This window comes from Pichia membranifaciens (assembly GCF_001661235.1).
Source record: "Pichia membranifaciens NRRL Y-2026 unplaced genomic scaffold PICMEscaffold_2, whole genome shotgun sequence".
Lineage (NCBI taxonomy): Eukaryota > Fungi > Ascomycota > Pichiomycetes > Pichiales > Pichiaceae > Pichia > Pichia membranifaciens.
This window is the reverse complement of record NW_017566983.1, coordinates 1,079,797-1,098,696: the sequence shown is the minus strand read 5'-3', so window position 1 is coordinate 1,098,696 and position 18,900 is coordinate 1,079,797. Positions and strand designations below refer to the sequence as shown.

General features: G+C 47.2%; 10 protein-coding genes across 10 annotated transcripts; 6 read left to right on the top strand and 4 right to left on the bottom strand.

Annotated features, from left to right (window-relative positions):
* Positions 1-97: 97 nt before the first annotated feature.
* Positions 98-2,425, bottom strand: PICMEDRAFT_10512 (hypothetical protein; the record flags this gene model as incomplete). The annotated part of the gene is made up of 1 exon (XM_019159679.1): positions 98-2,425. One exon carries the CDS (start codon positions 2,423-2,425, stop codon positions 98-100), a length of 2,328 nt encoding a protein of 775 aa, XP_019018638.1.
* A 609-nt stretch (positions 2,426-3,034) lies between these two features.
* Positions 3,035-4,114, top strand: PICMEDRAFT_23535 (hypothetical protein; the record flags this gene model as incomplete). Its single annotated transcript, XM_019162311.1, has 1 exon — positions 3,035-4,114. A coding segment is annotated over one exon (1,080 nt), but the record flags the coding sequence as incomplete, so codon positions are not given.
* A 389-nt stretch (positions 4,115-4,503) lies between these two features.
* On the top strand, positions 4,504-5,199 carry PICMEDRAFT_57972 (hypothetical protein; the record flags this gene model as incomplete). The annotated part of the gene is made up of 2 exons (XM_019163269.1): positions 4,504-4,532; positions 4,620-5,199. 2 exons carry the CDS (start codon positions 4,504-4,506, stop codon positions 5,197-5,199), a joined length of 609 nt encoding a protein of 202 aa, XP_019018636.1.
* Positions 4,952-5,915, bottom strand: PICMEDRAFT_114660 (hypothetical protein). The gene has a single exon (XM_019159802.1). It carries the CDS (start codon positions 5,812-5,814, stop codon positions 5,290-5,292), a length of 525 nt encoding a protein of 174 aa, XP_019018635.1. The 5' UTR covers positions 5,815-5,915; the 3' UTR covers positions 4,952-5,289.
* Positions 5,916-6,822: 907 nt separating this feature from the next.
* PICMEDRAFT_30997 (hypothetical protein) lies at positions 6,823-7,704 on the top strand (the record flags this gene model as incomplete). Its single annotated transcript, XM_019162666.1, has 1 exon — positions 6,823-7,704. The coding sequence occupies one exon, from the start codon at positions 6,823-6,825 to the stop codon at positions 7,702-7,704; it is 882 nt and encodes a 293-aa protein (XP_019018634.1).
* Positions 7,705-8,152: 448 nt separating this feature from the next.
* PICMEDRAFT_71583 (hypothetical protein) lies at positions 8,153-9,271 on the top strand (the record flags this gene model as incomplete). The annotated part of the gene is made up of 1 exon (XM_019163958.1): positions 8,153-9,271. One exon carries the CDS (start codon positions 8,153-8,155, stop codon positions 9,269-9,271), a length of 1,119 nt encoding a protein of 372 aa, XP_019018633.1.
* A 54-nt stretch (positions 9,272-9,325) lies between these two features.
* Positions 9,326-10,774, bottom strand: PICMEDRAFT_31313 (hypothetical protein; the record flags this gene model as incomplete). Its single annotated transcript, XM_019162692.1, has 1 exon — positions 9,326-10,774. The coding sequence occupies one exon, from the start codon at positions 10,772-10,774 to the stop codon at positions 9,326-9,328; it is 1,449 nt and encodes a 482-aa protein (XP_019018632.1).
* A 696-nt stretch (positions 10,775-11,470) lies between these two features.
* Positions 11,471-13,549, top strand: PICMEDRAFT_31813 (hypothetical protein; the record flags this gene model as incomplete). Its single annotated transcript, XM_019162724.1, has 1 exon — positions 11,471-13,549. One exon carries the CDS (start codon positions 11,471-11,473, stop codon positions 13,547-13,549), a length of 2,079 nt encoding a protein of 692 aa, XP_019018631.1.
* Positions 13,550-14,032: 483 nt separating this feature from the next.
* Positions 14,033-14,359, top strand: PICMEDRAFT_27248 (hypothetical protein; the record flags this gene model as incomplete). Its single annotated transcript, XM_019162490.1, has 1 exon — positions 14,033-14,359. A coding segment is annotated over one exon (327 nt), but the record flags the coding sequence as incomplete, so codon positions are not given.
* A 130-nt stretch (positions 14,360-14,489) lies between these two features.
* PICMEDRAFT_15454 (hypothetical protein) lies at positions 14,490-18,717 on the bottom strand. Its single transcript, XM_019160831.1, has one exon. The coding sequence runs from the start codon at positions 18,368-18,370 to the stop codon at positions 14,600-14,602; it is 3,771 nt and encodes a 1,256-aa protein (XP_019018629.1). The 5' UTR covers positions 18,371-18,717; the 3' UTR covers positions 14,490-14,599.
* Positions 18,718-18,900: the final 183 nt, after the last annotated feature.

The window sequence follows — 18,900 nt, the reverse complement described above, 5'->3', positions numbered from 1 at the left end:
CTGGCCTATTATTGCCTGTGGGTATACGTTCTTTACATTTATATGCGGGATACAAGTGCCTGTATATGTGTGAAGAGGTGTTCGGGGAATGCTGTGGTTAGTCGAGGACAATTGGGTCGTCTGCGGCCCCCTCACCGCTCATGAAGACCGGGGCCGCAGGGCTCTCGTAGTTTTGCGTGGTGAAAGCTCCAGGACGGAACACTACTACTCCACGATGCGGATTCGGGTCCTTTATGAAAGCACCACCATGGTTGTTAATGCTGTTGATACTGGTACTGTACGGCCTATAGCTCTCGACGGTTTTTTGGAAGAGCGAGCCGGTGTTGCCACCAAAGTGGACATGCGCAGGAGTCGATGTGGGAGTCGGGGTTGGGGCTGGAGTAGGTGCAGTAGCAGATGAAACGGATGCAGGAATGGGAGGGGGTGTAAAAACCGGAACCACCTCAGGAGCGTGTATGGGTGACGTATCCTTCGTAGGTACCGCAGGCGTTGTGGAAGAAGTGTCGTCTTCGTTCATAAATTCGGCCTCAAATAACGCATCGATCTCTTTCATCATCTCCTCTTCCGTAGTTTCTGGGTTGTTGGCCTGGATCAATGGGCCAAGGGTATGCATCATGGTCTCAGAAGCAGTCGCTCCAGCCACTTGTCCATTTTCTGCTTCAGCGTAATCTCCAGCGTTGTCCTCTTCATCTGAATCGAGAGTCACAACCTCCACATTATGTCGTGTTTCTTTGTGTGAGTTTGTGTTTGCGTCCTGACTTCTGCCTTCGGCATTTTCCTCACTAATGTCTCCAACGCCGCCACTTTGCGGGGTAATTGAGTTCTCGTGAGTGGCTCCGTTGCGATGACGTAGCATCTCATCGTTTTCGTCTTCCCGGATCCAGCGCCACTTTCCCTTCTCTGACATGTCAATCTCTATATCCTCGACGTTCTCGTTATTATCTTCCAGCGACAAGTCTTGCAACATGTCAACAAACTCCCCCACTACGTAAACGTCTCCTATTCGCTTGATGTTAAACTCAAGCTTGCAGATGGGGCAGCAGAACCACTCCAAGTCATTCATCTGCTTGCTCTTCTCCTTAAACATCTTTTGCTTCGTCTTATAGGGGAAAGATTGTGTCATCTTGTTGTGGTCTTTAACATCTATCACCCTTCTATTGGTGTCTTCCAAGATCTTCATCACATCAACCTCGCCAACTCTAGCGGGCTTGTCGGAATATCGTTGGATGGCAATCCTGAAGGGCCTCAAATTGTACATGGCCAAAAAAGATTCGTAATCGAAACACTCCACGTGTGAACAGTATTTGGAGCGGAGGGGGGTGACCATTCGCAGACCCGAAAGGGGATCTTTCAGAGATAAGCGCATATATTTCTCGACGATATCCTCATCGTCATCATCTTCAGCAGAAGCTAGCGCAGGAACAGGACCAGCAGCAGTGTTCGTCTGATTGGCCAGTTGCATTTTTATCAGACTCACTAAGTCCATGGGTTGGGCTTGAGCTTGAGCTCGGTTGTGGTCCAGAGCAGCAGGCGGAGGCTGTGGCATTTTCACCATAAATCGTGAGTACTGGGGCTTAGGCCTTTTCTTCATCTTTGGCCGGACGGGCTTCACCGCCTTGGCCTTTGCCTGCAATCTTTTGCTGACTTTCCCGGTGGTGGCTTTTTTCGATACAGGGGTCAGTTTGTCTTGATTCAGTCGCTCGATTAAAGTTGTAGAAAGCTTTAACCGGACGGAATATGAGCCCGGTGCCTCCAGAACCTGGACGGAGGGAGAGACCTCTACGAACTGGCCTGGTGTGTTTCGATCCACCACCCCTTTCTCTATCTCCGAGAAGCTTATATCGTCGGAAAACGTATCATCTAGTTGTTCTTTTCGGGAGGAGCCAAGCCGCTGTGCTATGCTCTGGCCATGCAGTGGCTCCTCCTGTGGCACCAGGGCACCCACCAGAGACTGCGAGGTATCGTCGGCGCCACCGACGGCAGTAGGCACTGCATCCTGCGATACTATTCTGGTTGTCTCCTGCGTGTCGTCCTTGCCCTCGGGCCCCAGCACAAGTGTCTCTGCATCGTCATTGTCGTAGCTGCTGTCAGCCTGCGTTTCGTTGTTCTCCACTGTGCCCGGGGAAGCCGCCGGTACCATTTCCACCGGGTTGCGCAAACCCTTCAACGAGATCTTCAGCTTGAGTTTGCCGTCCTGGCTTATCTCATAGACTCGCCCGTTCCCTCGCTGTTTCGACTGCGTTTCCACAGGCGTCTGGGACGGGAAGAAATCTGTCTGCCGCTGGTTATCTGCAAAGAGCCTGGTTGGCAACCCCTGTTCCAGCGCCGACACTTCGTCTGCCGGCGAGGCGATATTGGACACTGAGGCGTCGGAGGGACTGTCGGGAAGGTCTGTGTCTATCTGCGAATCGGAAGAAACTTCCATGATGCATTGCAGGCAAGGTCTGGCTTTGTTCTGGCAATGAAGTCTGCTTAAAAGGGCTGTTCCGGCACAGCGGCATCCGTCGGTCTTCCTTCTGAACCGGGCCAGATACCAGATGAGGGTAGTACTATCATGTATCGAAACGGCCCGTGAAATCTTTTAGCCGCTTTAGGGCGGGAGGTCCAATCGACGCGTCGGCCACATAAACTGGCGAGAACGGCTTCGGACGAGCCTGTGGGAGAGAAAGCCCTTCGTGGCCGAGTGGTAAGTTTCAGCTACAAGGGGCTGCGATGGGATGACGGAAAGGTGGAGAGTGTGGGTGTAGGGCAGTGTATTGGAGGACAAGACAGAAAAGGAAGAGACGGAAACAAGGTAGAAATGAAGGTACAATTCCTAGCATCGCTGTTGCTATCAGTGTGCGTTTTCTCTGCCGGTGTCGAGGCGCATGTGCACAACCACAATGCTGGAAGCCAGCGGGTGTTGAAGGTCGAGGACAAGGTCGTGGTCGGGAAGGACAACAACGGTGAGCCAATTGTGATTGAGGAGCTCACAGAGGGCATTGGAGAGGTGGCTGCAGAGGTGGAGGAGGCTTCAGAGACCATGGTGACGTATGTCTTCAATAAGCTCTTTCCGTTCGGTCCTGCCGGGAATGCGCTGCTTGCGACAACGTACATCTCCGGGCCACCAAACTTGATCTTGGCTTTGATTCCGTCGGACATCAACGTGTCGTCGTTGAGCTTGTTGGTGAGCTTTGCCATTGGTGGGCTTTTGGGTGACGTGTTCATGCACCTCTTGCCGGAGACATTCACGGGCCAGTCGGTCGACCTCGTTGTTGGCGACCAGGTGTACGTGCTGGTAGACAACCGCAAGAACGTGCTGCTTGGGATCGGCATGTTTGTCGGGTTCTTGCTGTTTTTCGGGATTGATAAGCTGATGCGGATCATCGAGCACACGGGCAACGCAAGTGCCGGCGGCGCCAGCGGCCACTCCCACTCCCACTCCCACTCGCATGCTTCTGCGACCAGCAGCGGTCTCCCTGAGGAGAAGTCTGGGGAGCTGAAGCAAAGAGGGGCCAAGAAAGACGGCTCTGCGGCCACAGCCACAGGCGCCGCCACAGAAACAGAGGCGGTGATTGCCAACCCGAACGCGTCGATCAAGACGTCTGCGTACTTGAACCTCATCTCGGACTTCACACACAACATCACCGACGGCCTTGCCATCTCGTCGTCCTTCTACATCTCCAAGAGCGTCGGCTGCACGACGGCTATTGCCACCTTCATGCACGAGATCCCCCACGAGGTCGGCGACTTTGCCCTTCTCATCCAGGGCGGCTTCACCAAGTGGCAGGCCATGGGGTCGCAGTTTGTCACCGCCGCCGGCGCCTACCTGGGTACGTTCATCGGCATCGCGTTGCAGCAGAGTCTCGAGAAGGACCGTGCCGCCGCCTCCGCAATGGCCTCCTCTCTCGACTCCTCGGCGCCAAGCGGCCTCTTTGGCACCAGCCTCTCCTACGGCGACATGACGTTGCCCTTCACCGCCGGCGGGTTCCTCTACATCGCCTTCAGCGTGATTCCAGAGCTGCTCGAGACCGAGGAGGACACAGACCGCAGCGCCGAGCTCGCCAAGTTCGCCAAACAGCTTGTGTGCATGTTCCTGGGCATTGGCTTCATGGCCTTCATTGCCCTCAACGATTGAGTAATATCATTAGCAACGGCCACTGCAACAACAGCAAAAGCAGCTGAGCACGATTTACAGACAGGAAGATAGATAAATAAATTTCGAGATCGAGAGGTGGTGTGCTGCCTTTCTGGGAAAGGGGGGCGCGGGAAGTCCGAACGGGAGAAGGAGAGGAGGAGGCTCTGTGGAAAGTGGGTGTGTCGGTTAGGATGATCTCCAGATCAGGCCTGAGCAGATGGGGACACAGATGGCGGTGGAGGCATCAGGGAGCCAGCAAAGGAGCAGAAGAGACGGATCAGAGCTAGGCTTTCGAGCAGAGACCTGCAGACCACGTTGTGTAACTGATTTAGTGTGTAATCTCGCCAGACAGATAAGGAAAAGCGCTAGATCGGACGACACGATAAATGAGCACGGGCTACCACGTTTTCAAATGGTGAGTGCATTGCGAAGCAGACAGACGAGTGGAAGACGAACACGAATACTAACTAGGCTTTTCATTGTTTTTTCCCTGTGAGTATAGGCCGACGGTGCACGCAAACGAGGTGTATGTGAGCGGAAGCTTTGACGGTTGGACGAGCCGGCACCGGCTCGAGAAGGACCGGGAGCAGGACTGTTTCCGGGTGCAGTGCCGCATCCCGAGGGAGAAGAAGGTGTACTACAAGTTCATTGTCGACGGAGAGTGGTACACCTCGGAGGAGGACACGACGGAGAGCGACGAGCACGGGAACGTGAACAACGTCGTGGTGTACCACGCTGGAGATGGGGACGGCGATGGCAGCAGTGGCGACACCGACGCCGACGCTGCGGTGATTGTGCACGACTCGGACGGCTCGTCCGAGTTCACGTCGATTTCGCATCCCAACAGCGAGACCCGGTGGGAGGAGATCCAGCAGGAGGTGGAGGCGGCGAATGCCGCCGGGGACGAGGACGCGGAGGGGGACGAGGATGAGGACTTGACGTCGTCGGTGCAGATCACGCTCAAGGACACGAGTTCCGTGACGGCCAGCATCCAGAGCCGGACCACCCCGAGCACAAAGCTGACCGTTCCGAAGCACGGCGACTCCTTCATGGGCCGGCTCCGAAGTATCTTCCACAAGTGAGCGAGATAGCCCCAAGCATACCACCTACTACCAGTCAGTGTAACACTACTATTCTTCTATGTACGCGTATCTATCCGGCTATCCACTGTTCTATATCGCTTCTGTCGTGGCGGCGTCGCCCGCGTCGGCGTTTGAAGACGCCCAGGCGGCAAACGCCAGAGCCCGCTTCGTTAGGTTGGCAAAGTTAACCCTTGTGTCCAGGTAGGCGTAGGATCCCGTGCCGGCGTGGTCGGCAGCAGTGTTGGCTGCGGCCACGTCGATGGCACGCAATGGGTGCTGATCGCCGCTCCCGCCAGCTGTTCCTCGTCGCGTGTCGACGACCCACCGGCCGTCCTTGAGCACCACCGTCGCCGGGGCAGCGCACACTTCGGCCGACCTGAATAATGACACGAGTGTCGCCGCCAGCACCAGCACAACGCCACACGCTAGCTCCAGCACAACGTCCATCGGCAGCGTCTGCAGCGTCTGCGGCGTCTGTGCTGCCGAGAATCCCTCACCGACTGCCGTGTTCTCGGCGACGATGAAGGCCAGCTGGTTCAGCTCGTGTCTCGAATACGCGGCGTTTGCCAGCAGCATGAGCCCCAGCACGCGTAGTCCACCTGCAAGAGATATCATATGTCTATCTATCTGCGGTAGCTGCTGTTGCTGTTATTGCTCTCCAGACCAAACCCCCCAAACCCCCAAACCCCAGACCAGACCCCCGGCAGGGCCCTGGTCATGACCCACCGCCGCCGATTCATGTTGCCTCGCCCTTCTCGACCAGCGCGGCCCGACAACGATGACCCCCGAGCTGTGATGACCTCCCCGGCCGAGCTGTCTGGCCCTTCATACGGCCTCTGTCTTTCCCTGCTCGGTCTTCTGGGCTGCACCGTATCTTGTCTGGAGGCTTATCGTGACCGCCGGCGGCAATCCGCAGGGTGTGCTTCCTGGATCCTACGACGACCGTTGCCGTGTGCAGCACGAGCATATTACCAGCTCCGTGCCCGTGCCTTGCCTGCTCCATGCGTCCGCCAACTGCCGCCGTAGCTAAGGCGTTTGGCCTCGTGTCGCTTCGGACATGACGCCAGGGACGGCCACACACCCCGTAATCTCTCTCCGGAACATTGCTGTTCCCTTTTGGGACGCCCTTTCCACCGATGCTACTACACAACCGCAACGTTGGCTGACTGGCTGGCTCCCCGTTTCCGTTCCCACACGCAGACATGGTCCTTTTTTGCTCGTTCTGCTCCTGGACCTGCTCCAAACACCGTTTCTACCGTAGCCGTTTCGTTTGCTATATATAAAAGGCCCTGACGTGCTGCCCTCCTCACGTTGCCCCGCTTGCAGGCTCTTCATCCGCAACTTCTCTTTGCTACCACGCAGACATAGAAACAACAACACAGAGCCAGCACATAATCATCTACACCAATGCTTTCGGCCACACGTTTAGACCTTCACTCCGGCTTTCATGCCGCCAGCATGTCTAAGTCGGTCATCAAAGGTTGCCTCAAGACCGTTTTGGCAAGAAATATCTCCACGACCAAGTCGTCTTCAACCACCGTTCAGCTCCGCGATGACCTGCACAACACTCAAACTCCTGCCAAAAGAAGCTTGCCTCCGGCAAATAACACCAGCTTGATCCGCATGACCACTAAGGAGGAGAAGAAGGAGGGACCCTTCTTGGTCAAGTCGGTGTACGAGCACCCGGGCTACTCCAAGGAGGACATGCACGCCGTGAAGTACGAGCATCGCCCCGTACAGAGCTTTAGGGACGCCATCACTTTTGGATTCATGGTGGGGCTAAGACGCTCTTTTGACCTCTGCACCGGCTACATCGAGCCCCGGGACGAGAAGCACCAGATAGAAATCGGTAAGGGCCCTAACAGAATGACCGTCGAGAAGTGGTTGACCAGAGTCATTATTTTGGAGTCGGTTGCAGGCATCCCCGGCGCTGTCGCAGGCTTTTTGCGTCATCTGAACTCTATCCGGATGTTCAGAAGAGACATGGCTTTTATTGACACCTTGTACGATGAGGCGTTCAATGAGAGAATGCACTTACTCACTTTCTTGAAGATGGCCAAGCCAACAATCTTCACCAGAGCTTTGTTGTGGGTTGGCCAGGGGCTTTTTGCCAATGCTTTCTTCATGGTTTACTTGGTATCTCCAAAAACCTGCCACAGGTTTGTTGGCTACTTGGAAGAGGAGGCCGTCAGCACCTACACAAGATGCATCCGTGACATGGAGCTCGGACTCTGCCCAGAGCTGGAGCAGCAGCCTGTACCACAGATCGCCAAGGACTACTGGAACATGGGCGATGACGCTACTATGTATGATCTGATCCAATACATCAGGGCCGATGAAGCAAAGCACAGAGAAGTGAACCACACCTTTGCCAACCTCCAGCAGAAAGGGGAGGACAGAAACCCCTTTGCTTTGACCATCGAGGACGACCCAAGACCACAGCCTTCCCGTACACTCAAGAACCACCATGCCAAGGGCTGGGAGAAGAATGAGTTGATCCTCTGATTGATGACTTGCTTCCAGTTACCTATGCATTTCTTTGCATTTCCTTCTTTCCCTTCCTTTTCCGCACAGAAGCTTCCTCAGATTTTCTATGTGCATCCTGTGGGAGTCACTCCTCTCTTTCTACCATTTATTTCTCTACCGACCGACGACTTATGACCATGACCTATACATACTCGATATATAATCCAGATTTATACACTAAAGTTCCCCGACACGAATAATCGCCAGAGTCCGAAGTCCGAAATCTCCACGCCCCGGGCCTGCACCGGCTTGATGACGTAAGCCGGCGCTGCCCGTTGGTGAAAAAGAGTCATTTCTACCTGGTGAAAGAAGGTTGACTTCTTCCTGGTTCTCTTCGACGTTCCATCTTCTGTAATTCTGGCCTGCAGTGGTCGTTCTGGTGATACGTCTTTCTGCAGCCTTCCTTATAAATCAAGTACCCTCCGCCATGCTAGCTGCTTCCAGAAATACTGCCAGAAGAGCATACTCGACTGCTCCAAAGAGCTTGACCATTGGCCTGATCCCTGGTGACGGTATTGGCCGTGAAGTTATTCCAGCCGGTAAACAGGTGCTCGAGGCCTTGCCATCCCAGTTCGGCCTGAAATTCAACTTTGTCGACTTGAACGCCGGTTTCGAACTTTTCAAGAAAACAGGCACTGCTCTTCCAGAAGATACCGTCGAGGCCTTGAAGTCTTCCTGTGACGGTGCTTTATTTGGTGCCGTGTCGTCGCCAACCATCAAAGTTGCTGGCTACTCGTCTCCTATCGTCGCGTTGAGAAAGAAAATGGGCTTGTACGCCAACGTCAGACCTGTCAAGTCAGTGGAGGGTATTGGTAGACCGGTAGACATGGTCATTGTCAGAGAAAACACCGAGGATCTCTACATCAAGGAGGAGAGAATATTCGAAAAGGACGGCCAGAAGGTTGCCGAGGCAATTAAGAGAATCTCGGAGTCTGCCACCAGACGGATTTCCAAAATGGCTTACGAGATTGCCCTACAGAGACAGGCTGTTAGAGACCTTGGTGCTGACTCCTTACACACCAAGCCTTCGGTCACTGTTGTCCACAAGTCTAATGTTCTCTCAGTCTCTGATGGCCTTTTCAGGGAAACTTGCAAGGCAGTTTATGAGGAAAACATTGAGAAGTACGGCTCCATCGACTACAAGGAGCAGATTGTCGACTCAATGGTTTACAGAATGTTCAGAGAACCTGAAATCTTTGATGTCGTGGTTGCCCCAAACTTATACGGTGACATCCTCTCGGACGGTGCTGCTGCCCTTGTCGGTTCATTGGGTGTTGTTCCTTCTGCAAACGTGGGCGACAACTTTGCTATCGGTGAGCCATGTCACGGTTCTGCTCCTGACATCGAAGGCAGAGGGATCGCCAACCCTATTGCAACCATAAGATCAACTGCGTTGATGCTTGAATTCATGGGCTACTCCGAACCAGCCGCCAAGATCTACTCTGCTGTCGACGCAAACTTGAAAGAAGACTCTATCAAGACCCCTGACTTGGGTGGTAAATCTTCAACTCAAGAAGTCATTGATGATATCGTCAAGAGATTCTAGGTGTCTATTTATTTCTGATCGTATATAGAGTATATTTGTCTACATTGTAGGATTCTAATTTTCGATTCCTGTCCATTCCTCTCCGTCATCGTCATCGTCAACATCATCGTCATCGTCATTGGCGTTATCACGCACTTCTTCCTTTTTACTCCCCTTGCTAACACCTTGATTCCCCTGATCTCTCTCAAAAGAGCACGCAAAGAAACCAATACCACCATCAACTTTAGGTATCGTTCTGACACAACCTTCTGCTAATTCTTCTTTATTACTCAAACCTTCAAAGGCGTCAGGGTGTCCTCTTCTTGGCCATGTCGGTAGAACGTCGGCTCTATTACTAACTTTCCACCCTTGTTGTTGGACATCTGGATCTTCCAGTAACTTTTTTACAACCCCTTCGTTTTCTTCATCATGTATCGAGCAGGTACTGTAAACCACTTGACGGACACCAGGGAAGCTTAGTGCATGCTTGACAATTTTGTATTGGAAAGAGCTCAATTTCAATAATCTTTCAGCCAGTTTTTCTTTTGCCTCCTCATCGCTGATCTCTTCCTGCTCGTCAAAGGCCCGTCCAAAGATCCCACTTCCCGAACACGATGGATCTACCAACATTCCCGTGATCTCAGGAAAATCAGCAGGACGTGTAGTTGTAAAGTCTGCATGATGGATAGTAATACAGTCAAGTCCTCCGGCTTTTTCACACATCATTCGAATAGTCTTTATACGTTTATTGTCCTTCTCGAACGCCACAATGGATCTTTTAGAGTTACGCAACAAAGAAGCCAAATGTGTTGTCTTATTTCCTGGAGCTGCACATGCATCAATCACTTTATCCTTGTCGGGCACGGGATTAAGTATTTGCGCCGGGAAACAGGATGCCCGATCTTGAATAATCAGTCTCCCCTGTTTATAAGCATCTGTAGAGGTAAGCTTCTCTTTTGGATGAATGCCGAATAAGTTGGGAATATATTCATCGTGATAGATTACCCCTGGAGACATAATCTCTTTGAGGGAGTCAACTTTCTTTAGATGTGAGAACTCTCGTAATAAAGACTCGGTATTTGTCTTCAACATATTGGTTCTGAACCACCTAACGGGAGTATCATCATCTTCAATTAACTCATCCAATGATTTTACACCATGCTTTATTTTCATTCTTGCAAGTTCTGCTTCTAATCTGGCTCGGTTCCTGATGATCGCATCCTTCCATTGATGTTGTTTGCTCTGAATACGTTTGGATTTCGAGAAAAGCAAATCATGAATCATTAATATAAAGATAGGCTCTGGTATTTTAGCCTTTTTCTCAAGTTGCATTATTTTAGTCTTCTTCATAATCTGTTGAATGAAAGGCTTGTACTTCAAAGTCGAGGAAACTAGTGCAAAAAGGTGCTTTGGATTTGATTTGATATATTTGGAATTGTTGCATGTGTCAAACACTCGGGACTGCAATGACCCCTTTTTTTGGGACGGCAATAAGAACTGCTGGGCATCTTTGTAAACTTGCATCTGAATCAAAAAGGCTCTGTTGTCCTTCCTTTATCAGGTTTTTGCAGTGGTATCCCAGGGTTTATCTTATTATCTCTGGCATCTGGGATCTTTTTGTGAAAAATTTGCGTCCCGATTGGGACACTACTTACGTAACCTCAACTCTAAATTTCAAAACAGACCGTCCTTGTGTCTCTTACCAAAAAGTTCCCATCTCTTTTCCTTCTCTCTAATTCTCCCTAAAGCCTCTCTTTCTTTGCTTACATCAAGTAGGTACTCAGACGTTTTTTTCTATTTTACTCTGTTTGAATTTGAACCGCTTTAGCAAACTTTGACTAATTATAATAAAACTTTTTTCCTCCTCGCAATTCACAATAGGCCCAGATCCACAGTCAATATTAGCAACACAAGCCAAATACAAGTACGAATATTTATCTACTAAGGGTTTATACTACCATGAATATAGCTACAGTGAACTCCACTAAAAGGCCTTTTGAGGGTGAAAATGGTTTGTCTGTTTCAGAATCTGCTGCTGATTCAAAACTTTTCTCAGAACCAACCAGTGCTACTACAGCTACCACCATCAAAACAGAAGAGTCTGAAGACCAACGCGTTTCCAATGACAACACGACTGATGTTATAATGACCGATGCATCAGCTAGCAACTCGTCCACTACAAACTATATTTCCAAAAACTTGTCCACGATAGAACCAGATATGATTGTGCCAGCAAGAAAGCCAAATCTCTCATATATTTTGCTCAAGACAGGCCTTGTTTATGATGTTAGAATGCGGTATCACGCCAAAATCTACACATCTTACTTTGAATACATTGACCCTCATCCTGAAGATCCTAGAAGAATATACAGGATTTACAAGATTTTAGCAGAGAATGGCTTAATTATAGACCCAAGCCTTTGTGGCTCTGATGATATTGGTGATTACATGTTGAAAATCCCGATTAGAGAAGCAAAAAAGGAAGAAATTTTGGCTGTCCACTCTGAAGAGCACTTGAAGTTTATTGAATCGACTCAAAACATGAATAAAGATGAGCTTTTGAAAGCAACAGAAAAAGGTGATTCTGTTTATTTCAATAATGATTCATTACTTTCAGCCAAGTTATCATGTGGTGGTGCCATTGAAGCATGTAAAGCTGTGGTAGAAGGTAAGGTAAAAAATGCAATGGCTGTTGTTAGACCACCAGGTCATCATGCTGAACCAGATGCACCAGGTGGATTTTGCTTGTTTTCAAATGTTGCGGTTGCTGCTACCTCCATTTTGGATAGTTATCCTGAATCTGTTAGGAAAATAGTTATTATTGACTGGGATATTCATCACGGTAATGGTACTCAAAAAGTGTTCTACAATGACCCGAGAGTCCTTTATATTTCGTTGCACAGATATGAACAGGGTAAATACTATCCGGGTACTAAGGCAGGTGGCGCAGACCAAGTAGGAGAAGACTTGGGAGAAGGCCTGAATGTGAATATCCCTTGGCCTGTTGGAGGTGTTGGCGATGCTGACTATATTTACGCGTTCCGTAAAGTTGTTATGCCAATTTGCTATGAATTCCAGCCTGATTTGGTCATCATTTCCTCCGGTTTCGATGCCGCCGATGGTGATGTTATTGGGGGTTGTCACGTTTCTCCTGCAGGATATGGTCAAATGACACACATGCTCAAAAGCTTAGCAAGGGGAAACCTATGTGTTGTATTAGAAGGAGGCTATAATTTAGATTCTATTGCAAAATCTGCATTAAGAGTCGCAAAAGTCTTGATCGGAGAGCCTCCCGAGGAATTGAAACAAATCAATCCTAAAATAGAATCCATTGAAGTGATTGATGATGTTATTAAAATTCAGTCGAGATACTGGAAGTCCTTAGGCCCAGGTTATACAGGTTTAGACTACAACCTACCATCAATTATGGGAAATTTTGATAAGTTGACATCGCAATCTCCTGATCCTACGTTTATTGAAGTTGCGAGTAAGCACGAGAGATTGAACGACGCAGTAAGAGATCACCAGAGAACCGCATTATTTGAAAAATACAACTTTAGTACTTTACCGTTGTTCATCGAAAAATTACCCAATACACAGTCCTACAATGCATCTACAATTTTATGTTCACCTGATATATATGAAAACGATAAAATTGTTATAATTGTTCACGACCCCTCACGTATTTGGGCACGTCGTGACCCAATAACCGGTGATTTGGATCCTGCGAACGCGGTTACAGTCGACAAATCGCTAGATTTCATTGAATGGGCTTTGAAACAAAAATGGGGGGTGATAGACATTAATATTCCAATTACAATTACGGGAAAAGATGACGCTACCTATAACAATATTAACACTTCTCAGGATATTCTTCTCTACCTGTGGGACAATTTTCTCCACTTTTTCAAGGCCCAGAAAATTGCTTTCATAGGAGTGGGTGAAGCTTATAACGGGATAATTCATTTATGTGGGCACAGGGATGTCAGAAAATTAGTCAAGGCTAGCATTAATTTTGTCGACAAGGCCACAGCTCTAAGAGCAGTCATCTCCACAATTGATGAATCAATCGTTGATTGGTTTTTTAGGAATTCCTTAGTTTTCACGAGCAGTAAGCACTCTTGCTGGGGTGATAAAGATACGGGAAACACTAAAAGGCCCAGAAAAAAGTACGGAAGAGTTCTTCGGGCCGATGTCGAAGGCCTAGACGGTGTGATAGACGAGCGATTTGACGAGGTATGCACCTTTATTCAAGAATCTTTAGAAGATTATGAGAGTGAAAGTGATTCTGAATCGTAAAATGGCTGGGCAGTGATGGCCTGAAAGCAGTCTAGGTCCTAAGAATGCCTTTCGACTTTCATACCTTACTATTTATAGAAATAAAAAAGAAAAACCAATTGTATCGAGAAAACATCTGGAGTCTGGATTTATGAATCTGGAACTTAATTTCTTCGGTTGAATTTCCCCTGTTTTTATGCCTGATGTTTTTCCAGGGACTTGTACTTTCTATGAATTATGGGTATTTAAACATCGATGATCTCAACCGATCAATGCTTCTGGGGGTTAGACTTCAACTACATAGTTATCAAGTACACAGATGTACTATAGGTAGCTCACAACTGAACAACTACAAAACCAAGAGAAACTGTCATGAAAGCACAATTCTTCGCAACAATTTTCACAGCGGCAGCTTCTGCATCTTCGGCGTACGCTGCTTCGTTCCCGAATATCACCACTAGATCAACTGATTGCGAAAGCTCCGTTAAATTGTTTGCAATTTCCGACGAGTTCGGTAAAACTGGAATTACTAATTATCATGAAGGAGCCGGCATCAATTATTTGTTTTTAACTGGTTCAGATTCCCCAGTCTACACTTATAATTCGTGCTCCAGTCAAATTTACGTCCCATTTGAAGAAAATTACAAGCAGTTTTTCAACGCAAATTCAAAGGGCGGAATTGTCCAGTTAACTGTTGGCGGTCCTGGTGGTAAGATTGACGTTAATGAAGATGAATACCTTACCCTTGACGGAGACGCTCACGGCTGGGTGGCTTGCAAAAATACCGGCGACCCCTACAATTATTCGCGAGACTTATATCAGTTGGCTTACGGTAACACGACTTTTGTTGGCTGCAAGAACATCCATATTCAGGTTGAATCCGAATAACTATGTTTTTTTTCAAACTTTTATACTTTAAAGTACGTTTTCTATAGCTTTATCAAAAGTTTTATAAATCATTGCGTCATTAGCCCTTCAACTACGTTGGCTTTGTTTTTCGTGGGATAGTAAATCCTAAAAGCGTTAAATATACAGTCGTTAATGATGAAATATACATGTAATAAAGCGTTGTCATTTTCTTTCGAAGGCAATGCGAGCAAGTGCATCAAGAGCACTTGTACCACCCATAAAAGCAGACTGTGAAAGGCTTTCTTGACCTTGCTGGGATCGCTGCCCTTGAGGTTGCTGAAGTTGCTGAAGTTGCTGAGGTTGCTGAGGTAGCTGAGATGGCTGAGATTGTCGAGAATGGTGATAAACCGAAACTGAATTATCAGGGTCATGAATACCCATCTTCCCAGGTGAGTTCATAATGTTACTAATATTCGGCTTGAATGGAGTGGTGCGAGTAGTACAGTCAGGTTGACGGATATCGGGAGTGATACTTTCAAATTTATTGTTTGGCTGAGCATCTTCACTGTTCAGCAAATTCATAATACTTGGTCCCCTAATTGTAGGTGGAAATTGAGGTTTTATGTGCTGTATCGGATAATGCGCGTTTAGTGGCGGGAGTTGTAAGTTAGACTGCTGCTGAGGTGGAGGAGGAGGTGAAGTGTGTTGAAGAAGTGAGCCAGTACCTGAATTCAGCAAAGAGCTCATGTTCATAATGCCATTTCTTGCAGGCATTACCGGCATGGGACCTTGCGAAGGTATAGGTGGTCTTGGTCCAATTGGATTCACGTCGGTAACATAAGGAGCATAAAGTGGAGCAGTCTGGCCAATAGGAACAAAATGAGGCACATGCTGCAGCCTGCTAATATCATCCTTATCATTTAGTATATTTACAGGTGGTTGTTGTGCAACAGGCAAAATTTGATGAACATTTGAATAGTTTGTAGCATAGGATGTGGCTGGTTTATAAAAATATCCCATTGAAGGACGTCTTTGCTGTTCAGTTTGTAATGCATTATAGTCATTGCTATCGATAGGGTGCACGTTATTTTGTGAAGGTCTGTTGATCGCAAGGAAAGACTGCCAATCAGGATGCTCAACCAATCCTCTTTGATAGTAGTTTTTCACCATTGTGGCTGATTTGGTTCCAAGCTCCTCAGCAATGTCTTCCCACCTTGATCCGAATTTTTCCAAGAGTAATGGAAAATTGTTTATATCATGAACACTCCAGTAACTAGAAATATGAGACTTTTCTTCGTCCTTCTTTTTGTGTTTCTTGTTTTTTCCAACAGATTCATCGATATTAAGCGGGACATGATCCGAAACATTTTCAACTTTAGGATGATCTTCCAAAGATTCATTAACATAACTTACGTGACTCAAAGTACTCGAAATATCTGCATTGGACTGATCCTCAAGTTTTACTTCTGATTCACCATTTGAAAGCTGGTCAGGTTTGCTATCGTCTAACAGAACGTTCTCATTTGAAGATGGTGCTAGTGGATTGCTGGTTTCCAAAAGTTTCCTATGCTTGGTTTCCGGAAATTCGACATCTTCTAGTTTCCTTTTGATAACTTCGTCTTTTGGTAAATCGGTGTCCTGCACTTGAACCCCTATGATATTAGTAGTATCTGGACTCTTTGAATTATCCATGGAGACATCATTCTCAACATTTGATGTATCAGGTGTTGCTGCATCACCCTTTGTTTTGGAATCTTTTTTCTTCTTCGCAGATTTTTTCTTCGACTTTTTGTTTTTATTAGCAACCAGCTGTTTATAATTGGTGGTCTTTTTTGTTTTGTAGTAGTGTAAAACACATTCCTCAGAACTCCGCAAACCACCCATGTCATGGGAAATGCGGCCAAATTTCTTGGGATACAAGGTGTAAAGATCACAAAATTTAGCATGCTCCGCATCAGTAAAGGTATCAACAGGATCAGTTAATATACGTTGGGCCCAAGCGCTCTTATTTCTGACTAAATTGTTGGAATCCATTTTTCTAGTCAAGGCATATTTCTCAATAGGATCCAAAATCATATCAGGAATTATTGCCGCACCATATTGTGCCCTGATTAGCGGATCTCTTTCCCTTTCTTGTTCCAAAGACGCCAAAATTTCCATGAATTCAGCTTCTGTCCGAACAGAATCACCATGGTGTCTACTTCGACGAGAGCTAGTAGTTTTTGAGGAGGTTTGCTCCTCAATTTTGGGTTTCTTGGTGACATCATTTTCAGATTCGTATGCTTTTTCCAGTTGCTTATCGTAAAAAGCAACGTCCTTTTGCCAGAGAAATTTGGAATATACGTAATGCTCCGTGAGTTTGGCCTTTTTATCTTCAATCAAAGCTGCATTTTCCTTTAACATGTCGAAGAGTATGAAGGCATCAGCTTGCTTAAATATCAAAAAAGCCTTATCCAAGAAATTGTACTGGGATAGACTTTTCAATTTTGACCTGTTCAGATACTTGAGATTTTTTCTTCTTTCAGACTTTGGTCTGTGTTTCAACTCCCAAGCTCTATACTGATTTTCAAGCATTGGAAAAATGCATCCTTCACATTTTGCATGCTCATCATCACTTGATTCATCTGCCTTTCGAACATAATTAGCTTGATTCCTATCCGCATCTTCAGCTTTTGTGTTACCGATGTTTCTCTCTCCCGAACTACTAAAAAAGTCAATTTGCGAATCATTGTTTTTTATTGCACTATGTGCGGATGAGTGTGTGTCTTTTTCTTCAGAAGGAAAAACATCCTCTATTGCTTCAGGCTGAACATCTTTAACAGTATGTTCGGCATCTATCATTGCTGATTCAGGAGTGCCAATATTTTTAACAGATGTCTCTGGTGTTCTTTCTTTGTCATTAAGTGTTTTTTTATCAAAACCATTATCAAAATCGGACGACAAAGTAGCTGGCTTATCAGCCATACTAGCAACAGTTTCATCATTAACCTTGCTGATACTTTCGACTTTGATTTCAGCTATTTTCTCTTCATTATTGTCAGCGTCCATGTCTACCTCATCTAAAGCATCAGTTTTATCCTCTTTGTCCACAGCTTTATGTTGATCTTCGTTTTGCGGCTCATTATTGGCAATAAAGCTTGTTGACTTCTCTATACTGCTTTCCGTGTATTTTTCTGAAACGTCTGCCACATCAGAAATATCATGATCCTCAGAATCGGTACGCGGTGGTTCCTGGCTACTGCTCTTTTCCGTTTTATAATTATTAGTGCCTATTACGGGGGTCTTCGAGTCCATGAGGGACTGCTTGCCTGACAGTGAGCCGTTGTGATTCTGCCGATAAGATTGGAACTCTCTATACTCTATACTGCTCCCATTGCTACCTTTTGGATAGTTCGTAAATTGACCATTGTATTTTGATTTACTGAACCCTGATTTCTTATGCGCTGGACCATTCAAATAATGATCATGCTGATACGACTCCATGTAACCATTGTAATCTGCATATCTGGAAGTTTGTTGCGGCATTAAGTCCTCTCTATAAGACCCGGGCACACTTCTTCTGCTCTGACCCGAGGCTGACAAAATGGAGATCGGGGGTCGATTGGTCCGATAGGTATTTGTTCTCTTGGGCTGTGATGTATGGTACCAGTTTCCAGTCGAGGTAGTCTGTGTCCTTGAAGAATATGAGGAGGGGGAGCTAGAAGCAGAAGTGGGTGAATTAAAAGTCTGAGGTTGCTGTGCTTCGGGGTTAGTTGAAGGGTTTGAACCGTCATTTCTTCGTGAGGAAAACGGATTTGATTGTGAAGATTGTGACTGAGAGTGTTGCTGCTGCGCTTGTGGGGAATTGGAAGAGGGTGGGAAAGGATTCGGATTCGATGTATAAGAGGAGTATGTGCTGTAATTATGAGGAGACGAGTAGTACTTTCGTGATCTCCTGGAAGTCTCATCTTTGTAATATCGCCCGCCACCTCCAGAATTGTGGTGCTCAACCATTTTCTGGTAGGAGAAAGCTGGAGGGCAAGGAAAGGTTGTGTGGTGGGTCGACTTTTCGTTTCAACACTGAGTGTATATACTCAGGTGATGCAAAAACTAGCTAGGGAAACTCGACAGGCTGCGGAGATTTTGGGAAGATCAGTGTTTCAATCAAGGCGGACAGAGCTGCACAACCAAAAGATAGGCAACACAAGTGGTAAACTGGGAAGGCTCGTAATTATATAGGTATCTTCCGCTGTTGTCTAAATGCCCCTTGTATTAACCTGAAAAAGGGAAAGACACAAAACAATAACCCGAGAGCACCTTGCTGTGCAGACACCTGTTGTGCTAGAGTCTATGTGTTGGAATTAGGCAAAAAAGAAACTGGTTTGGATACGGTTTAGCCACGCAGGTGTTGAACCTGAAGTTGCCGTATTTACTAATACATGGCCTTTCACTCTTCTGCTAACCAAAATTTAATTTTCTCCTATTTTTACAATTTTGCTAATTTAATACACCAGTTACCCGGTGTTTGTATTTTCAGCACCAAA